The sequence below is a fragment of the Aulonocara sp. 'chitande type north' Nkhata Bay genome, linkage group LG12 (genome assembly GCF_057382095.1).
Source record: "Aulonocara sp. 'chitande type north' Nkhata Bay isolate Kocher_YH1m ecotype deep benthic linkage group LG12, A_spYH_male_GT1.1, whole genome shotgun sequence".
In the NCBI taxonomy this organism is placed as follows: domain Eukaryota; kingdom Metazoa; phylum Chordata; class Actinopteri; order Cichliformes; family Cichlidae; genus Aulonocara; species Aulonocara sp. 'chitande type north' Nkhata Bay.
Genome location: NC_141355.1, coordinates 33435940 through 33451644, shown reverse-complemented (window position 1 = coordinate 33451644; position 15705 = coordinate 33435940). Strand labels below are relative to the sequence as shown.

The 15705-nt window shown below is 37.8% G+C and overlaps 1 protein-coding gene across 3 annotated transcripts in view; it reads left to right on the top strand.

The window, feature by feature from the left end:
• The window catches only part of ksr2 (kinase suppressor of ras 2), a 126147-nt gene that overhangs the window by 14679 nt on the left and 95763 nt on the right, over positions 1-15705 (top strand). For 2 of the 3 annotated variants that reach the window (XM_086315223.1, XM_086315222.1), the window contains exon 4: positions 15149-15184. The exons of the other annotated variant lie outside the window; for it this stretch is intronic. In XM_086315223.1, the coding sequence (XP_086171349.1) occupies positions 15149-15184 (36 nt within the window). The remainder of the gene's footprint in view (positions 1-15148; positions 15185-15705) is intronic. 3 annotated transcript variants of the gene reach the window in all.

Genomic DNA, 15705 nt, shown 5'->3' with positions numbered 1-15705 from the left:
TGCATTATAGAGGGCGTTAGGCACATAGAGAGGGGGTGACATACATAATAATACTTGTCCACATTCACAATAGACTGCTGATTTTACAGTAAATTCATGACTTTTCTCAGACATATAACAGATCAATAAAAACTACTTTTAATGTGCTCTCACTACACAAATTACAACATATCACTTACAGTACTGAATTGCTGACTTCTAAAATTATTGATATTGATCTATAAACCTATACTGGTGTTATTAGGTCAATCTGTTCCACCCTGGAGGTCCCATTGTTTTTAAGGTTATCAAGGATAGGGGCAATGCCTGAAGTGACAAACCAGAGCTTTTGTGCACAATTATTAGAGCAATGTTATTATAATCAGCATTTGCTGACTAAATGGCTCATGGCTGCAATTTACGCTTTTATTTGCAGTGTAGATTAGGAGTTATTTTTTTCAAATCTCACTTTGGACTGATAATGATGAGGACATTTATCCAAAGAATGCAAATGTTGTTCACGCTGACCATAAAATTCTGATGCTTTTACTGACATTTAGGATTTATGGGGTTAAATATTAAGAGATTTTAATGAATTAATTAAATGATTGCAAATTACATGAGATAAAGATAAGACAATATGGTAATTTGTAATCATTTATTCACTGAATAAAAAAAAAAATCTGTTACAGTTTTTGTTGTTGTTGTTGTTTTTTAAGATTTGTTTTTATATTTTTTCCCATTTACAGTGGGGCAAAAAAGTATTTAGTCAGCCACCGATTGTGCAAGTTCCCCCACCTAAAATGATGACAGAGGTCAGTAATTTGCACCAGAGGTACACTTCAACTGTGAGAGACAGAATGTGAAAAAAAAATCCATGAATCCACATGGTAGGATTTGTAAAGAATTTATTCGTAAATCAGGGTGGAAAATAAGTATTTGGTCACCTCAAACAAGGAAAATCTCTGGCTCTCACAGACCTGTAACGTCTTCTGTAAGAAGCTTTTCTGTCCCCCACTCGTTACCTGTATGAATGGCACCTGTTTGAACTCATCATCTGTATAAAAGACACCTGTCCACAGCCTCAAACAGTCAGACTCCAAACTCCGCCATGGCCAAGACCAAAGAGCTTTCGAAGGACACCAGGAAAAGTATTGTAGACCTGCACCAGACTGGGAAGAGTGAATCTACAATAGGCAAGCAGCTTGGTGTGAAAAAATCAACTGTGGGAGCAATCATCAGAAAATGGAAGACATACAAGACCACTGATAATCTCCCTCGATCTGGGGCTCCACGCAAGATCTCATCCCGTGGGGTCAAAATGATCATGAGAACGGTGAGCAAAGATCCCAGAACCACACGGGGGGACCTGGTGAATGACCTGCAGAGAGCTGGGACCAAAGTAACAAAGGTCACCATCAGTAACACACTACAACGGCAGGGAATCAAATCCCGCAGTGCCAGACGTGTTCCGCTGCTGAAGCCAGTGCATGTCCAGGCCCGTCTGAAGTTTGCCAGAGAGCACATGGATGATACAGCAGAGGATTGGGAGAATGTCATGTGGTCAGATGAAACCAAAGTAGAACTTTTTGGTATACACTCAACTCGTCGTGTTTGGAGGAAGACGAATACTGAGTTGCATCCCAAGAACACCATACCTACTGTGAAGCATGGGGGTGGAAACATCATGCTATGGGGCTGTTTTTCTGCCAAGGGGACAGGACGACTGATCCGTGTTAAGGACAGAATGAATGGGGCCATGTATCGTGAGATTTTGAGCCAAAACCTCCTTCCATCAGTGAGAACTTTGAAGATGAAACGAGGCTGGGTCTTCCAACATGACAATAATCCAAAACACACCGCCCGGGCAACAAAGGAGTGGCTCTGTAAGAAGCATTTGAAAGTCCTGGAGTGGCCTAGCCAGTCTCCAGACCTCAACCCCATAGAAAATCTGTGGCGGGAGTTGAAAGTCCGTGTTGCTCAGCGACAGCCCCAAAACATCACTGCTCTCGAGAAGATCTGCATGGAGGAATGGGCCAAAATACCAGCTACTGTGTGTGCAAACCTGGTAAAGACCTATAGTAAACGTTTGACCTCTGTTATTGCCAACAAAGGTTATGTTACAAAGTATTGAGTTGTATTTTTGTTATTGACCAAATACTTATTTTCCACCCTGATTTACGAATAAATTCTTTACAAATCCTACCATGTGGATTCATGGATTTTTTTTTTCACATTCTGTCTCTCACAGTTGAAGTGTACCTCTGGTGCAAATTACTGACCTCTGTCATCATTTTAGGTGGGGGAACTTGCACAATCGGTGGCTGACTAAATACTTTTTTGCCCCACTCTATATATTTTTTTCCAAAACAGATTTTCACATTAATTTTTTTAAATCTTTCATTCCATATTTTCAGTTGTCATCAGTTTCAAACGTTAGTTTTTGTATGTTAACTGTCAAGCAGCAAAACATAAGAAGGTCAGAACAGGTATTATAATACAAACATTATTAAGACAGTAAAAATATTCACCAAAGCTTCCTCAGATTGGTTGTGTTGACAAATTTCACTTAAATAACAATGGAAAGGTTTACTGTATGTTTTATTTTTATTTTTGCCAACACCCAGTATTATTTCATTTTTAAGTATAGTTTTTATTAGTATTTCCATTGAATATAATACATTTTCACATATCGTTTTAATTTAGTTTATTTGTATTGAACTTAATATCCTGGGTAGTGAGGTGTTTCATGGGGTGATGATGAAAAGCTGTTTTTGTGAATGGGAAACGTATTACTTATTAAAAGTAAACTCACTTATGAAGTGACATTCAAGCCTCAATATATTTAGTGAAATTGCTGTTGTTTCTATAGGTGGTGCTGTTTTCTTTTGTTCACTACCAACAGATCTGCCTTTCCTCTCAGCCTCTTCTTAATTTATTCATAGCACAATGAACTAAAACACTACATATACAATACAACACCATCCCTGCTTCTATGCTACATCCAGTGAGTGAATGTGTGTGTGACTGGATGTGTAAAGCGCTTTGGGTCCTTAGTCCTTAGGGACTAGTAAAGCGCTATACAAATACAGGCCATTTACCATTTACAACTGTTTTCAGAAAGACATGATAGATATGATAGATAACATGATAAGACATTCTGACTCAAAATATTTAGAATAACAATTTTTCTGAAATGTATAAACAATATGGTATTCCTGTAAATTATCAATACAGAGAGCAGTGTGTTCTTGTCCTTTAGTCATGTGCAACATTAATTTGGTAAAATGCTTATGTCTTTATTTTCTGTTCTCAGCGGGGCCAGACTGTCAAAAATGAAACAGGAAGTCAGATGTGTATCATTGCTTTGTGGTATTAACGTATCATACACTGTCAGTAAATATGCAAAATTACTGCACTGATGCATTTGTTTAAAATAGCTGTTTTTAAGAACTGGTTCCCATGGTTCATCCACTTGTTCTAATTTGTTATTAGAAATGGAAGTGCATATTTCTTAGCAGAGCATATTGTGATAGCATATTGCCTCCAGCTGAGCAATAGAAAAATGAAATCTCAAAGTCAAACCCTTGTATTAAATGTCATTTTGTGCATTACATTATTACTGTGGCCTCACATACCTTTAACAATGATAAATCTATGCAATTATGGTTAAAATTATAAAGATATTTTTAAAAGAATATTTTTTTAATCTCCCATTTTGGAGAGACATTTTGTAAAAATTGTAGTTGTCTCAGTAATATAAACTGATTCTATATTTTTTCCCCCCTTTTTATTTATTTATTTATTTATTTATTTAAAAATCAAATGTGGCTGTTGGTAACAGAATTACATGCATAGGTATGTGCTGTGATGCAACAAGTGTGTTTGGTTTGTTACATGGTTGGCCCCCAGATGGCATAAACGGACCACATTTTGTTTTCAGTCATAACTATGACTTTTGCAATGATTCAGCTGAACCAGAAGGGGGCAGTAGAGTATCACTAAAATTAGGGTGGACGTTTTAGTAACAACCTTTAGTACACCCGTTAACATAGCATATCTGGTTCTCTTCGACTCCCACTCACACACAGAGCCACACACACCCACACATACACCCACATACCAGTAAGAACATACGCGCGCACGCACACACACACACACACACACACACACACACACACACACACACACACACACACACACACACACACACACACTCTGTTTTGTAACAGATGTCCTTTCAGACAGAAGACTCTGCTGAATAATTAAGCAAATTAACTTGATGAGTAGTTTTACTTCAGTGTGCCCTAAGCAAAACTGTACTTCATTAAAAGAGTGTTTTATTAGAGGAGGTGTAACATTCAGTTGCTGTTGACATTCAGACGAACAGGTCTTTTACTGCACAGTCTGAAAATCAGGCTCTTTGTTAGGCTGCTGGTGCTCGGCTGTCCTCTCGAAATATTCATGCTCTCTGCTTGTTTTTCAGTCAGTCTGCTGCTCTTGCCCACCTTCCTGTGTGCTTCTCAAACTTCTCTTTTTCCCTCATCAGTTCGACTGGGTACCGGGAAAGATAATATCCAGAAAGGCAAACAGGCCAACCCCGTCTCATAGCAAGCAGTAATGCCTATGCTGTACCACACTGCAAAACACGTGAATTTTCCATAAAGGCTGATAAATTGTAACTTGTGTTTTCTGGCCTGTTGTTTTCTATTAGCTGGTTGCAGTGTCACATGATTCCCAAGTGTTACATTTAAAGTCCCATTACTAGATGTTGCTTCGTTTTTATGTGTTTAAATTAGTTTTTATTAGCTATGTCAATTTTTTTTGCCTTTTTCTTTTTGGTATGTTTATGCCGACTTTGATTTGAACTCTTTCTTCATTTAGGTTGGCACCAAAACTAGAGTTTGTGCTGTAGACCATTACATATTTTACTTGAAGACTGTCAACTCCAGTTTCAGAGCAGTGGAACCGCCTGATGGCAGAATCCATCAGGGGGTTCCACTCAGCGATGCCTCAGTCCTTCACGGTTCACACCGACAAGGCTTTAAACATCACTGGAGACCATGGAGACCAACTCACCTTTGTCATAACTGTCTATGACACTTCCTTCAATCTGATTTTGAATAAATGCAAAAGTTGAGGAAGCTGGGCTGCATTCATAGCCAGGATACATGTGGAACATTGATGATAACACAATTTAATGACGATTTCCACATAAAATGTTATAACTGGGGAATAGTGTAACCTAACAATAGCTGTGTAAAAGTACATATGAAGGCTACAAAGTACACATACTTTTGAAACAGATGGCATAGATCCAAGTGTTAGTCCACTGTGTGAAAAGCCATTCCTGACCTTTGTTTAGTGTCATCCATTACAAGATGACTATTGCCAGGCAGGAGATGTTTGTCTGGCTGCAAATATCTTCTGTCCTAAAAATAAACAATTATTTGATTATTTAAAAAAAAAAAAGGGGGGGGGGGGGACACAAATAAAGCTCAGCAATGTTTTTACACATTTACTTTCTTTGAGAAATCTTTGAATAAAAACCTGCTTTTGATAAAAATCAAACGAAGCCATAACAGAAAACATCCTTAATTGAAGGTCGGCTGTCTTCTTTGTCTGGTCACACATGAAGTATTCAGTACAGCTGCTGCTCCTCTCTACTGAGGGTGTTGCTTTGTACCAGTAGTCCCCTTAATGTCTTAAATGGTTTGTACAAAGTTTGACTAAAACACCCTGGTGTCGCTGGGATAATTATAGTGTTTCCCACTGATTTATCAATATCTCTTCTGGCCTTTCTTTTTGTGTTTTGGAACTCTTTCACAGGAAACTTGTCTCCAACTTTTTTTATTTGTTTTACCCAAACAAACCTAAAACTGGGAGTTCCACTAAATGATAACAAAAAACACCTCAAAAAGTTGATTCTGTTCATCTGGGTGTAGCTTTTCTTTCTTTCTTTCTTTCTTTCTTTCTTTCTTTCTTTCTTTCTTTCTTTCTTTCTTTCTTTCTTTCTTTCTTTCTTTCTTTCTTTCTTTCTTTCTTTCTTTCTTTCTTTCTTTCTTTCTTTCTTTCTTTCTTTCTTTCTTTCTTTACAGCTTAAAAAAATGAAACCAGGAATGTCATTGATTTAACTTTATCTGACTAATATTATTTCAGCAGAGAAAATAAAATTGGTGCATAACTTTAAAAAATGGTATGATAGGTTCAGTCTTATTTTTCTCATATAAAATGTAATACCAGTTTCAAAAGCAGAAGCACTAAACCTGAAAACCCGAGCAAATCTTTGAGCACTGATAGAAATTTCCCCACCAGATGTCACATGACCGAAGTCTATTATGACGATTTAGATGATCTTTGTTTATATCGTCAACATCTTTTCCTTTGTCTTCCATATTTTATCCTCATTCTTTTCTTTGCCTTTTTCTTTTTTTTCATTTGGTCCATTGCTTCCACCTCCCTCCACTTCCCCCACTGCCTCTCCCTGGCTCTCCAAAGACAAGCTCTGGCCACACAGAGCCACTAATGGACTCTCTAACAGGGGGGCAAGCTAAAGATGTGTGAATGCGCAGCAGCAACTCCACCACCACTACCACACAAAGTGGTGAGAGGCACTTTGGGCTGAGAGAAAAACCTGGTTTTACACAAGCGTTCTTCATATTCTTGCTGAGAATACGAGCTGAGAGAAGGAGATGTGTCATAGCTTCAGAACACTGCCACATTTGCGCATCTGTATTTGTTTCTGTATTTTAATGGTATTGTGCAAGTACCTGTTTGTTAGAACATCTGTATAAATAGAGCACATGCAAAAGCTTTTTAAGGGTTAATGAGCCCCATGAGAACATTTAGCACACGAGGCAAGAAGTGGAGGATGCTCTTACGTGTTTTTTAATAGTTATATATTTCTTCTAAAAATCTGTAGGCTGTTGCAAAAATCCATATAAATATATATATTTATTCAACTGCCATGAATGAAAGCAGAAAAAAAAATATGTTGCTCCAGTTTGTGAGTCATCAGGAATTATGTTAAAATTGGCAGGTACGGACATTAATATACTTTACAGTCTTGCCAGCTTATATATCACATAACCAGACAAGTACAAAACATACCAAGTGAATGTATGTTCCTCTGCAATGTGGTGTTGAAGGAAGGAAACTAATGCAAGTTAATAGAATATTTCACTACTGGCTCTTGGGATTGCAGTCCACGAGCTGCAATGAGGATGAGTCATACAATTTGAAGGCAGCCGGTCAGTCGTTTGTGCTGCAATATACACACATTATCCAGCCCACCCCTCCAGACAAGTCCACACACACACACACAAACTCTCGTACACGTGAAGAATTTTTTTTTGAATTCGTGTCCTTGTGTTGAGCAGCTATACTGCTGATCTTTGCTCAGCACGACAGGTTTCCTCTGTGCTTTTTCTCTGTAATCTTTGACATCTGAAAGGAATGTCCTCATGCCCTGTCTTCAGACAGCTTTACATGCATAAAAACACCTAATTGGCTTCAAATGCCATCAGCAAGAAAAAGAGATGAGTAAAAGCAGTGGATAGGGAGGCACAGAAGATGCGAGATAAGGAATCGGAGGTGGACAGGAAAGTGAAGAGGGTATGTATGGGGATGGGGGTGCGCGTGCAATATCAGGAGAGAAAATTAGGGCGAGACATAGGTGATGACAACGGGAGGTGAAGAAGAAGCGTCTTCATGTTGCGAAGAAAAAAAGCAGACGCATCGGGAAAGGAAAGCGACCAGAAGATGCAACCCCCCACCCCCAACACCTGTCTTCCTGCACACCCATAGGTGGTCCCTATTGGCTGTTAACTAATTAGCAGACTCTAACTTTGAGTCCCACTGATTACACTGCAAGAACATCCACAAACCCCCAATTCAAAAGAGTCAAGATTAAAAAGGGAGACTGCATATATTGAACTCAGCCATTGCCCTTTTCACCAAATCCTGTTTACAGTGGCGGTGAGATAGACCAGCTACTGTCCCAGTGGCATTTCATTGCCATTTAGCCTAAAGAAGCAACACATTTAGAGGTAATTAGTCCAATTATGAGGCTGTTATCTGCATTTCTCAAAGCCTCGCCACGTGTTAAGCTCGCACCATTAATGGTGTTGGGGCGTGCTATTTGCATTAATCACTGCAGTTTCTCGACAGTTGATGTGGAGATGCAGGGTTATTCAGGTGAGAGCAGAGAATGGAAGATTGATGATGATGTGGCTCCAGAATTACATCTGAAGTTATGCATAAACATGGCCAACATCTGCTAATAAAAGGGGTGAAACACAGAAAGGGCTCATTAAACTAAAGGCCTGACCATAAAGAAAGTTTTGTTTTTTGTTTGTTTGTTTTTTTTTAAACCCGAGAAGGTTATGGAATCTTATGGAAGAGCCTTTTGTCTTTTTATGCATTTACATACACCTTTTAGGAATTTGTTATCTATAAATAGCAATTCTGAGGCAAGATATAACGAGAAAGGGAGGAAGAAAAACTGAATACACTGAACACGAGACAAGGGACTATCAAAATAAAACCGGAAACATGAGACACGACCTGACAGAATACAAGGAATAGAGGGAGTGAGAGACACGACTGGAACACGGATGAATAAACATTCAGACAGAACTTATCCTACGTGATAGACATGACAGACCAAATACAAAGAACGCAGGAAGGAGACAGAGAGACATCAAAAGTGGAAATGCAAAAGGACCTAAACGATCTAATCAGAGCTTGTAAGCACAAGAAAACTAAACATAAGTCACTCAGAGTATAACTAAACTCAGAATTCAGAACTTCAACCAGATTCAAACTGTCCAAATACTGAACCACTGGGTTACAGATCCAGCATCATGACAGGTATTGGGTCTGATGAGCACTGGCCGATTGGCAGTGTTCAATTAACAAAATCTGAGCTTGATTTAAAGACTTTAATCTGTAGCTTTTCATTGGAATTTTAAATATAAGATATAAAGAGTCAGAGGCTGATAAAACAAAATAAACCTGTCAGATGTATCAAAGCAGTGGCCAAATCAACAGTATAAGACAGTCTTAAAAAATAATAAACTGGCCAACTCTACAACAGTGAAAGGCCTGAAAGACCATTGAAGACAGCTAAAGTGCATAATGACAGAATTATTCACAACGTCTAACCAAGTAAAGCACATGCTTGAAGAGGCTGGCTTGTTACTATCACAATCTACAATCAAGAGATGTCTTCATGAATGTAATTACAAATAGTTTGCTACAAGGTGCAAAGAACAAGAAGACCACCCAAGAAAAAGATCAGATTTTATCAGAAAGCATCGAAAAAGACCTGCACAGTTTTGAAAAAATAATTTGAAGGACCAAGATTGACTTGTACCAGAATGAGGGGAAGAGAGCAGCATCTCAAGAAATGAAACAGAGCATTTAGGGGTGTCCATGGATTGCTAGGGATTTTCATCCATATATCAAAGACAATTCTTGAGTTTAAATTTGTCCAGTAAGCTTGTCCAGTTAATTTTGAGCTCATGAAAATGGGGCCACGTGTACTAGAAATTGCTATAATTCTTAAAATAAAAAAACCCTTTTTATTCTATGGTAAAACATTTTTTTACTCACACTGTATAATCTTATCATCTAGTGCCACTAACAACCTGCACTTATAAGTCTATACTCTCCTTAGTATTATTACAGTGCGAGAATGTGCACCATGTAAAAACAAAAGAACCAGGAAGAGAATTATTAATTAGCTTTAGAGTTTCCAATCAAATCACATTTAAAACTTACCCTGGTTTTGTTTGCCTCAAATGAAAGAGAATATCTGATCTCATTATGACATTCAGAGCTAATGAAAGCAGAAATCAACCAGGACTGTCTCTCATATTATAAGATGGCTTAAGAATTGGACACTGATTTATTGCTCAGATCATCATCATCAATTCATTTTCATCAATTGGGAATCAAAAGTGGCTCAAAGTATATTTTGATCATTTTACAGTTTCACACAGTTAATATAGTTTTGTTTAGTAATAAAATAATAAAAAACCCATAAAATAATGCAGTTTTAAGGGCACTGGAAGAAAGCCTCAGCAGAAAAACGATTGAATAGCAAAGCATTGATGTCAGCAGGTTATTGTCTTGTTGATATGCCTTTTGCCCCATGAAGTTAGGGTTATTTAAATTATTAATTACATATTATATAAAGAGCATTTTTAATATCAAAACTCTCCATGAAATGCAACTTCAAAAATGTACTGTCTAACGAGCACAAGACACACAAATTAACTTAAATCACAGATCTCAAAGGGGTTACGCTCAGTATGTGTTCTTCATCTAATTTAGCAGCGAGCTGTTTTTGATTTGCCTCAGGCTTTTGCTTAGGTGAGATGATCTGAAACAAGAAATTCATCAGTCAGCTCCTGTTACTATTTTGCTAAAGCTGTTGCTAAGATACTAGTGTGCTTCATGGACTGAATCAGGACTTGAAGCAACAGTTTTATTAGTGTGATTCAAGTTCATTGCTTCTCATGCAGAGAAATTTCACTTGGGTATCAGCTTAATAAACACTGTCAAAAGTATTTTTTAAGTGAGGCAGGCTTACACAAGAGTATAACTGCCAAAAGGAATATTGTAATTTAAATCATCGATGTTGGCATATCCAAAAGCTACCTATTTGGTAATTGGACAGTCCGAAGGTATTAAACACCCTTCAATCAGCCCCAGTCTGCTATCTAATGTCTCTCACCCGTAAGCTATAAAACCTATCGGTGGTCTTTGATTATTCATGTTGGGTCAAGCAGAATTTTTACACTTCTGAGTGGCTTGTCATGGTTTTATTTCTGCTAATAAAGAAGGGATGATTGAGGAACATCTGTGGATGAGCACTCCTTTACAGCCTGTCTTTCTAAAGGATTTTGCAGCTATGAATTCTGGCTTTAGATATATGTAAGCGTGATCTTCAGGCAGCCTCACTGAGGGCAGAAAGGCAGCTACAGCATGATAAATATTCTGATCATAGTTTTGGATTTGCCATTGTTCTCGGAAACATATTCTGTGCAGGAGATGCATAACCACGTGCCAGGCAGTGCTGACAACCAATTGGTTTCTATGACAACCAAGACAATACCAGGTTCCCTGATTATAATTGTCAGCCAGAGAGCAGGAACTAATCAGGGACACTGTTTTTTTTAAATATAATATAAAATTATTATTTATTATATATATATATATTCATATTACTGGTTGTTTAGCCTTTACCTTCTGTTATCTCCAGTTTAATTGGTTAAAATAACTATGAATGAACGAGAACAGTAACAATCCAGGTTATTTTTTCTGTGCAGAATTTTAGTTCTTTTGATTTAAAGCACTATGCTGAGAGTCTAAATAGCAGTAGTAGTAAAGCACGCAACGGCTAAAAAAATATTGACCAATAAAAAGTAAAAGAGAGATCTTTAGAACTGATTCAGTCTATGCAAGGATTGTCAGAACTCTGAAACTGTGAAAAAGAAAACTATATATGTGTAACATGGCTATTGTGTTTATAGTATACAGACTGAGAGCGATCTACACAAGAATTCCATTTGCCTTGACTGAGGGTTTTATGCACAAATGGCAAATAAAGAACCTTGAACTTTGTATTGTGAACAAGCAAGATACAACCAATAACTGTTATTTCCATCCGCCTCTCCATGACATGTAGTTATATTTCTAAAAAGAGACCTCAGTGCGTGGTAACATGAAAGAAGTGGCACTGGTGGCATCTGACCAATCCATACAAATGTAGATCTATATTTTTATCAAATCAGCTGATTTTGCAGAAGAAGATAAAACTATATTGTATGAAAAATATGAAAAGATAACACAAATAATATAGATGGAAAGCAACACCAACACAGCTCCTGCAGACAAAGCAGTGGCATGAATGTGTGCAGCAGTTTACTGTTAAAAGTGCTGCAAGAATGTGTTTTCTTCAGTACGACCGCTAAAGATCTACTATAGTAAAGTCTAGCCCATTCAAAGCCAAAAAAAAAGGCTGGCTGGTTATTTAACAGACTTACTGTATCAGTATCACAGTATTATCATTCAAACACAGGAGAAAATTGTTTTGTTTTTTTTCACCTGCAGCTTTGGTGGTGTTTAACAGTTTGAGAGAAAGTAAAACAATAAATCTAAAAAACAGAATTCAAATGTTTCCTTAGTCTCAATGTAAATTTGATGTAAGATCAGCAAGTACATATAGGTGTCCTGTTTTAGGACCAAAGATGAATCTTTATAGAACAATACAATTTTTATAAAGTTGTTTACAGTTAACAGTAAAAAACAGTTTCAGCTATATTTATCACCAAAGTTCATTAGGGAAACATAAAGACTTTGGGTGCTATTAAAAAACTTTCCGGCTGTCCATACACAGAAGTCCAAGGGATTTTCCTCGAATGGTGAAGCTATTTTACAGCGATTTGATTGGTCAGCGATTTAATACCTGTTGGTCACTAATCTAGAAGATAATCATGCTCAAAATGTAATTAACTGGACTTTTGGTCCAAAAGTTTTCATACCAGAGGCATGGCAACAATCATTCACTCTAACTTATTAATCAACCAAAGACCCAGACAGAGTTTTAATTCATTTGAAAGCCTGACTTTGAGCCTTGTCCACTGTAACTGGAAAACTTAAAAAACAGTTTTATTTGTTGTTATGTATTGTTAACCTGGTGCTTACTCAGAGTTTTTATCTGATTTCTCAGAGTTTTTATCTGATTTAGGGGTCAGCTCAGATAAACACATTATTGTCTGTGATTTTAACATCCATCTAGATAGTCATCTTTCAAAATTTAAAAGAAGCCACCCATAACTTTAATCCCGCTCTAGATCTTGTTCTGAGATATGGCATAGAAACTGAAAAGTTAACAGTATTCCCAGAAAATCTGCTTTTGTCTGATCATTTCCTAATAACATGTACATTTACAATAATGGATTACTCAGCAATGGGATATAAATTTCGCCACAGCAGATGTTTCTTAAAGTGTGTAACTAAGTTTATAGATATAATTTCCTTCAAACATATAATTCTCAAACACACACCTTAAAGCAGATAACTCATAATCTGGAGAGGAAATGGTGTCTCACTATTTTAGAAGATCTCCATTAAGCCTGGTAAAATTGTCATGGTCCCTGTGCCTCCCCGGCCAGCCCAGTGTGGCCACAAGTGTTTGTTGTTTTTCTCTCACTCTGTCTCTCCTACCTGTCTGCCTGGGCGGAGCTCTGATTGGGCTCCTGCCCTTGGCCCACGCACCTGCAGCTGATCTCGAGCGGATTGCAGTTCTCTGGCTCTTAAGGCTGGGGCTCTGAGCTGTTCGTCGCTGGAATATTGAGTAACTCTCGTTAGTATTGCCTGGCTTCCTTGCGATTCTACTGTTCCCGTGTTTGCCTTCGACTTACCCTCGTCTGTGTAAACAGGTTTACCTGGATCAGCCCTTTTGTGACCCCTGGACCCCGTGAGTAGGAGAGTGAGCTGAGCTGCTTGTGTGGAGACTGTTTGGACGAGGAGCAGAGCGAGTGCGAAGAAGTGTGTCTCCCCAGCCAAGTGATCCCCGGGACCCTGGTGTTTCCCCCCCCTTCACGTGTATATAGTGCACCAGTGTGATTAATAAAGTGTCGTTGAACTGTGCTACCTCAGTCTGCGCCTGAGTCCGTTCCACTCCCGTGACAAAAATAGTTTGTTGCTCTATAAAAAAGCCATGTGTAAAGCCAGAACATCTCACTATTCATCATTGATTGAAGAAAAAAGAACAACTCCAGGTTTCTCTTTAGCCAGGCTGACAAAAGGTCAGAGCACAGTTGAGCCAACCATTCCTTTAACGTTAACTAGTAATGACCTCATGAATTTTTTCACAAATAAGGTTTTAACCATAAAAAAAAACAACTGGTAATCATTAAAGCATCTAAGTAATCATTAAAGCATCGAACAAATCATTAGCAGGGGAGTTTTTTTGGGGGGGGGGAGTTTCAATCAGGGTTCACAGCTCATTACAATAGGGAAACGGCATTAACGCCATGGGGATTATAGGCACAGTGATGCTGTGGTTTGAATCATATCTATCTAACACACTCTTCACACACAAAGGTTAACTATAGAGCTCCATAGGGTTCTGTACTGGGACCTATTCTTTTTACATCATACATGCTTTCCTTTGATACCGTCATTAAAAGCCATAGCATACATTTTCACTGCTATGCAGATGACATCTAACTTTATCTATCTATGAAGCCAGATAACACACCTCAATTTATTAAACTGCAGGGATGTCTTAAAGACATGAGGACCTGGATGACCTCTAATTTTTCTGCTTCTAAATTTAGATAAAACTGAGGTTATTGTACTCACCCCTAAAAATCTTATCTAACCAGATTTTTACTCTGGATCGCTGCTGGTTTACTTGCCGTTTCTTGGGTACTGGTATTTAAGAGTTGAATAGGAGGAAGAGCCTTTATCTTCCAGATCCCTCTCCTGTGGAACCAGCTCTCTGTAGGGTGGTGATGTGTTAGCAACTATTAAAAATTCTCAGATGCAGAACAAATGAAAATATTTAAAGAAAAAAAATGACACCCTTGAAACTTGCCATATATCAGGACTCTTGTGTCTTCAGTTGTCTCTTCCCATAACTCATCATTTCTTCCAGCATCTTCTTCATAACATTATAGAAAAGCTGCTCACTACCCCCATCGCCCCCACCCTCCTCTAACTTTTGCAACTCTTCTGGGACTTTTTATTGCTGATATTTTCGTGGTTCATTTGATGTTGCCATTGTGAAAGTGTGTGCATTTGCATTGCTTATAGTTCCTTAGAGACAATGTCAGATGGAAGAAAAAAAAAAAGGCACACAAAAAGAAGAGAGTATGGGGTTGTTGACAGAAAATTTGCATTAATGGTGGCTTGACGGTCAAAAACATTTTTTTAAAACTGTGAGGTCAAGTTTGTGCACACTCAGTCATGCATGAGATGCTGCATCTGCTTCGATGTACCCAAGATCAATTGTACTTTATGTTTTGTTTTTCTAAATAGCCTTTTGGTTGTGCATTTGGTTGTGTAGATAGACGGATAGAATACTGCACACTATTTCAGTCGTTTCTCTTCCAGATCAATAAACACATTCCTTTTTTGTTTCTTTCTGAAGAACAACTTGAGGAGGATAAATTGCACAATAATGGAGGTAAAGTATTGTCATCTGAACTCAAAAACACTCATTTTGGCTGCTCACTTTCAAGTATTTTTTTCTCTGTTGATCTTTCTCTGTCATTCAGCTGAAAGTTTAGTTTTAGTAAAAGTCAGCTTGTGTTTTAACTCATGCAGCTTTGCCCTGTTCTGTTCTTGAGCACTTTTCCATTTCTCATTCTCTTCCTCCATCAAGCGATGCTTAATCTGCTCCACGCCAGCATATTTGAACACCACTGCTGCTCGTGTGCTCACATCAGATAATGGAAAAAATGTATTTTTCATTGCTCAGATGAATGCAGTTAACTTGTTGTAAATATATTCTTTGCCCTAGGACTTCATCAAATGCTTCAATTAAGACAAAAAATGCTTATGGATATTTTAGTATTACACGAAGAACGTGCTTAGTTTAACTGCACCATTTTATTGCAAAATGCTCAAATTACAAAAAAATAACTTCTTCCTTTAATCTAAGTTGTGTCTTGATATACAGACAGTTTTAGTTTTGGGTTCATTTAA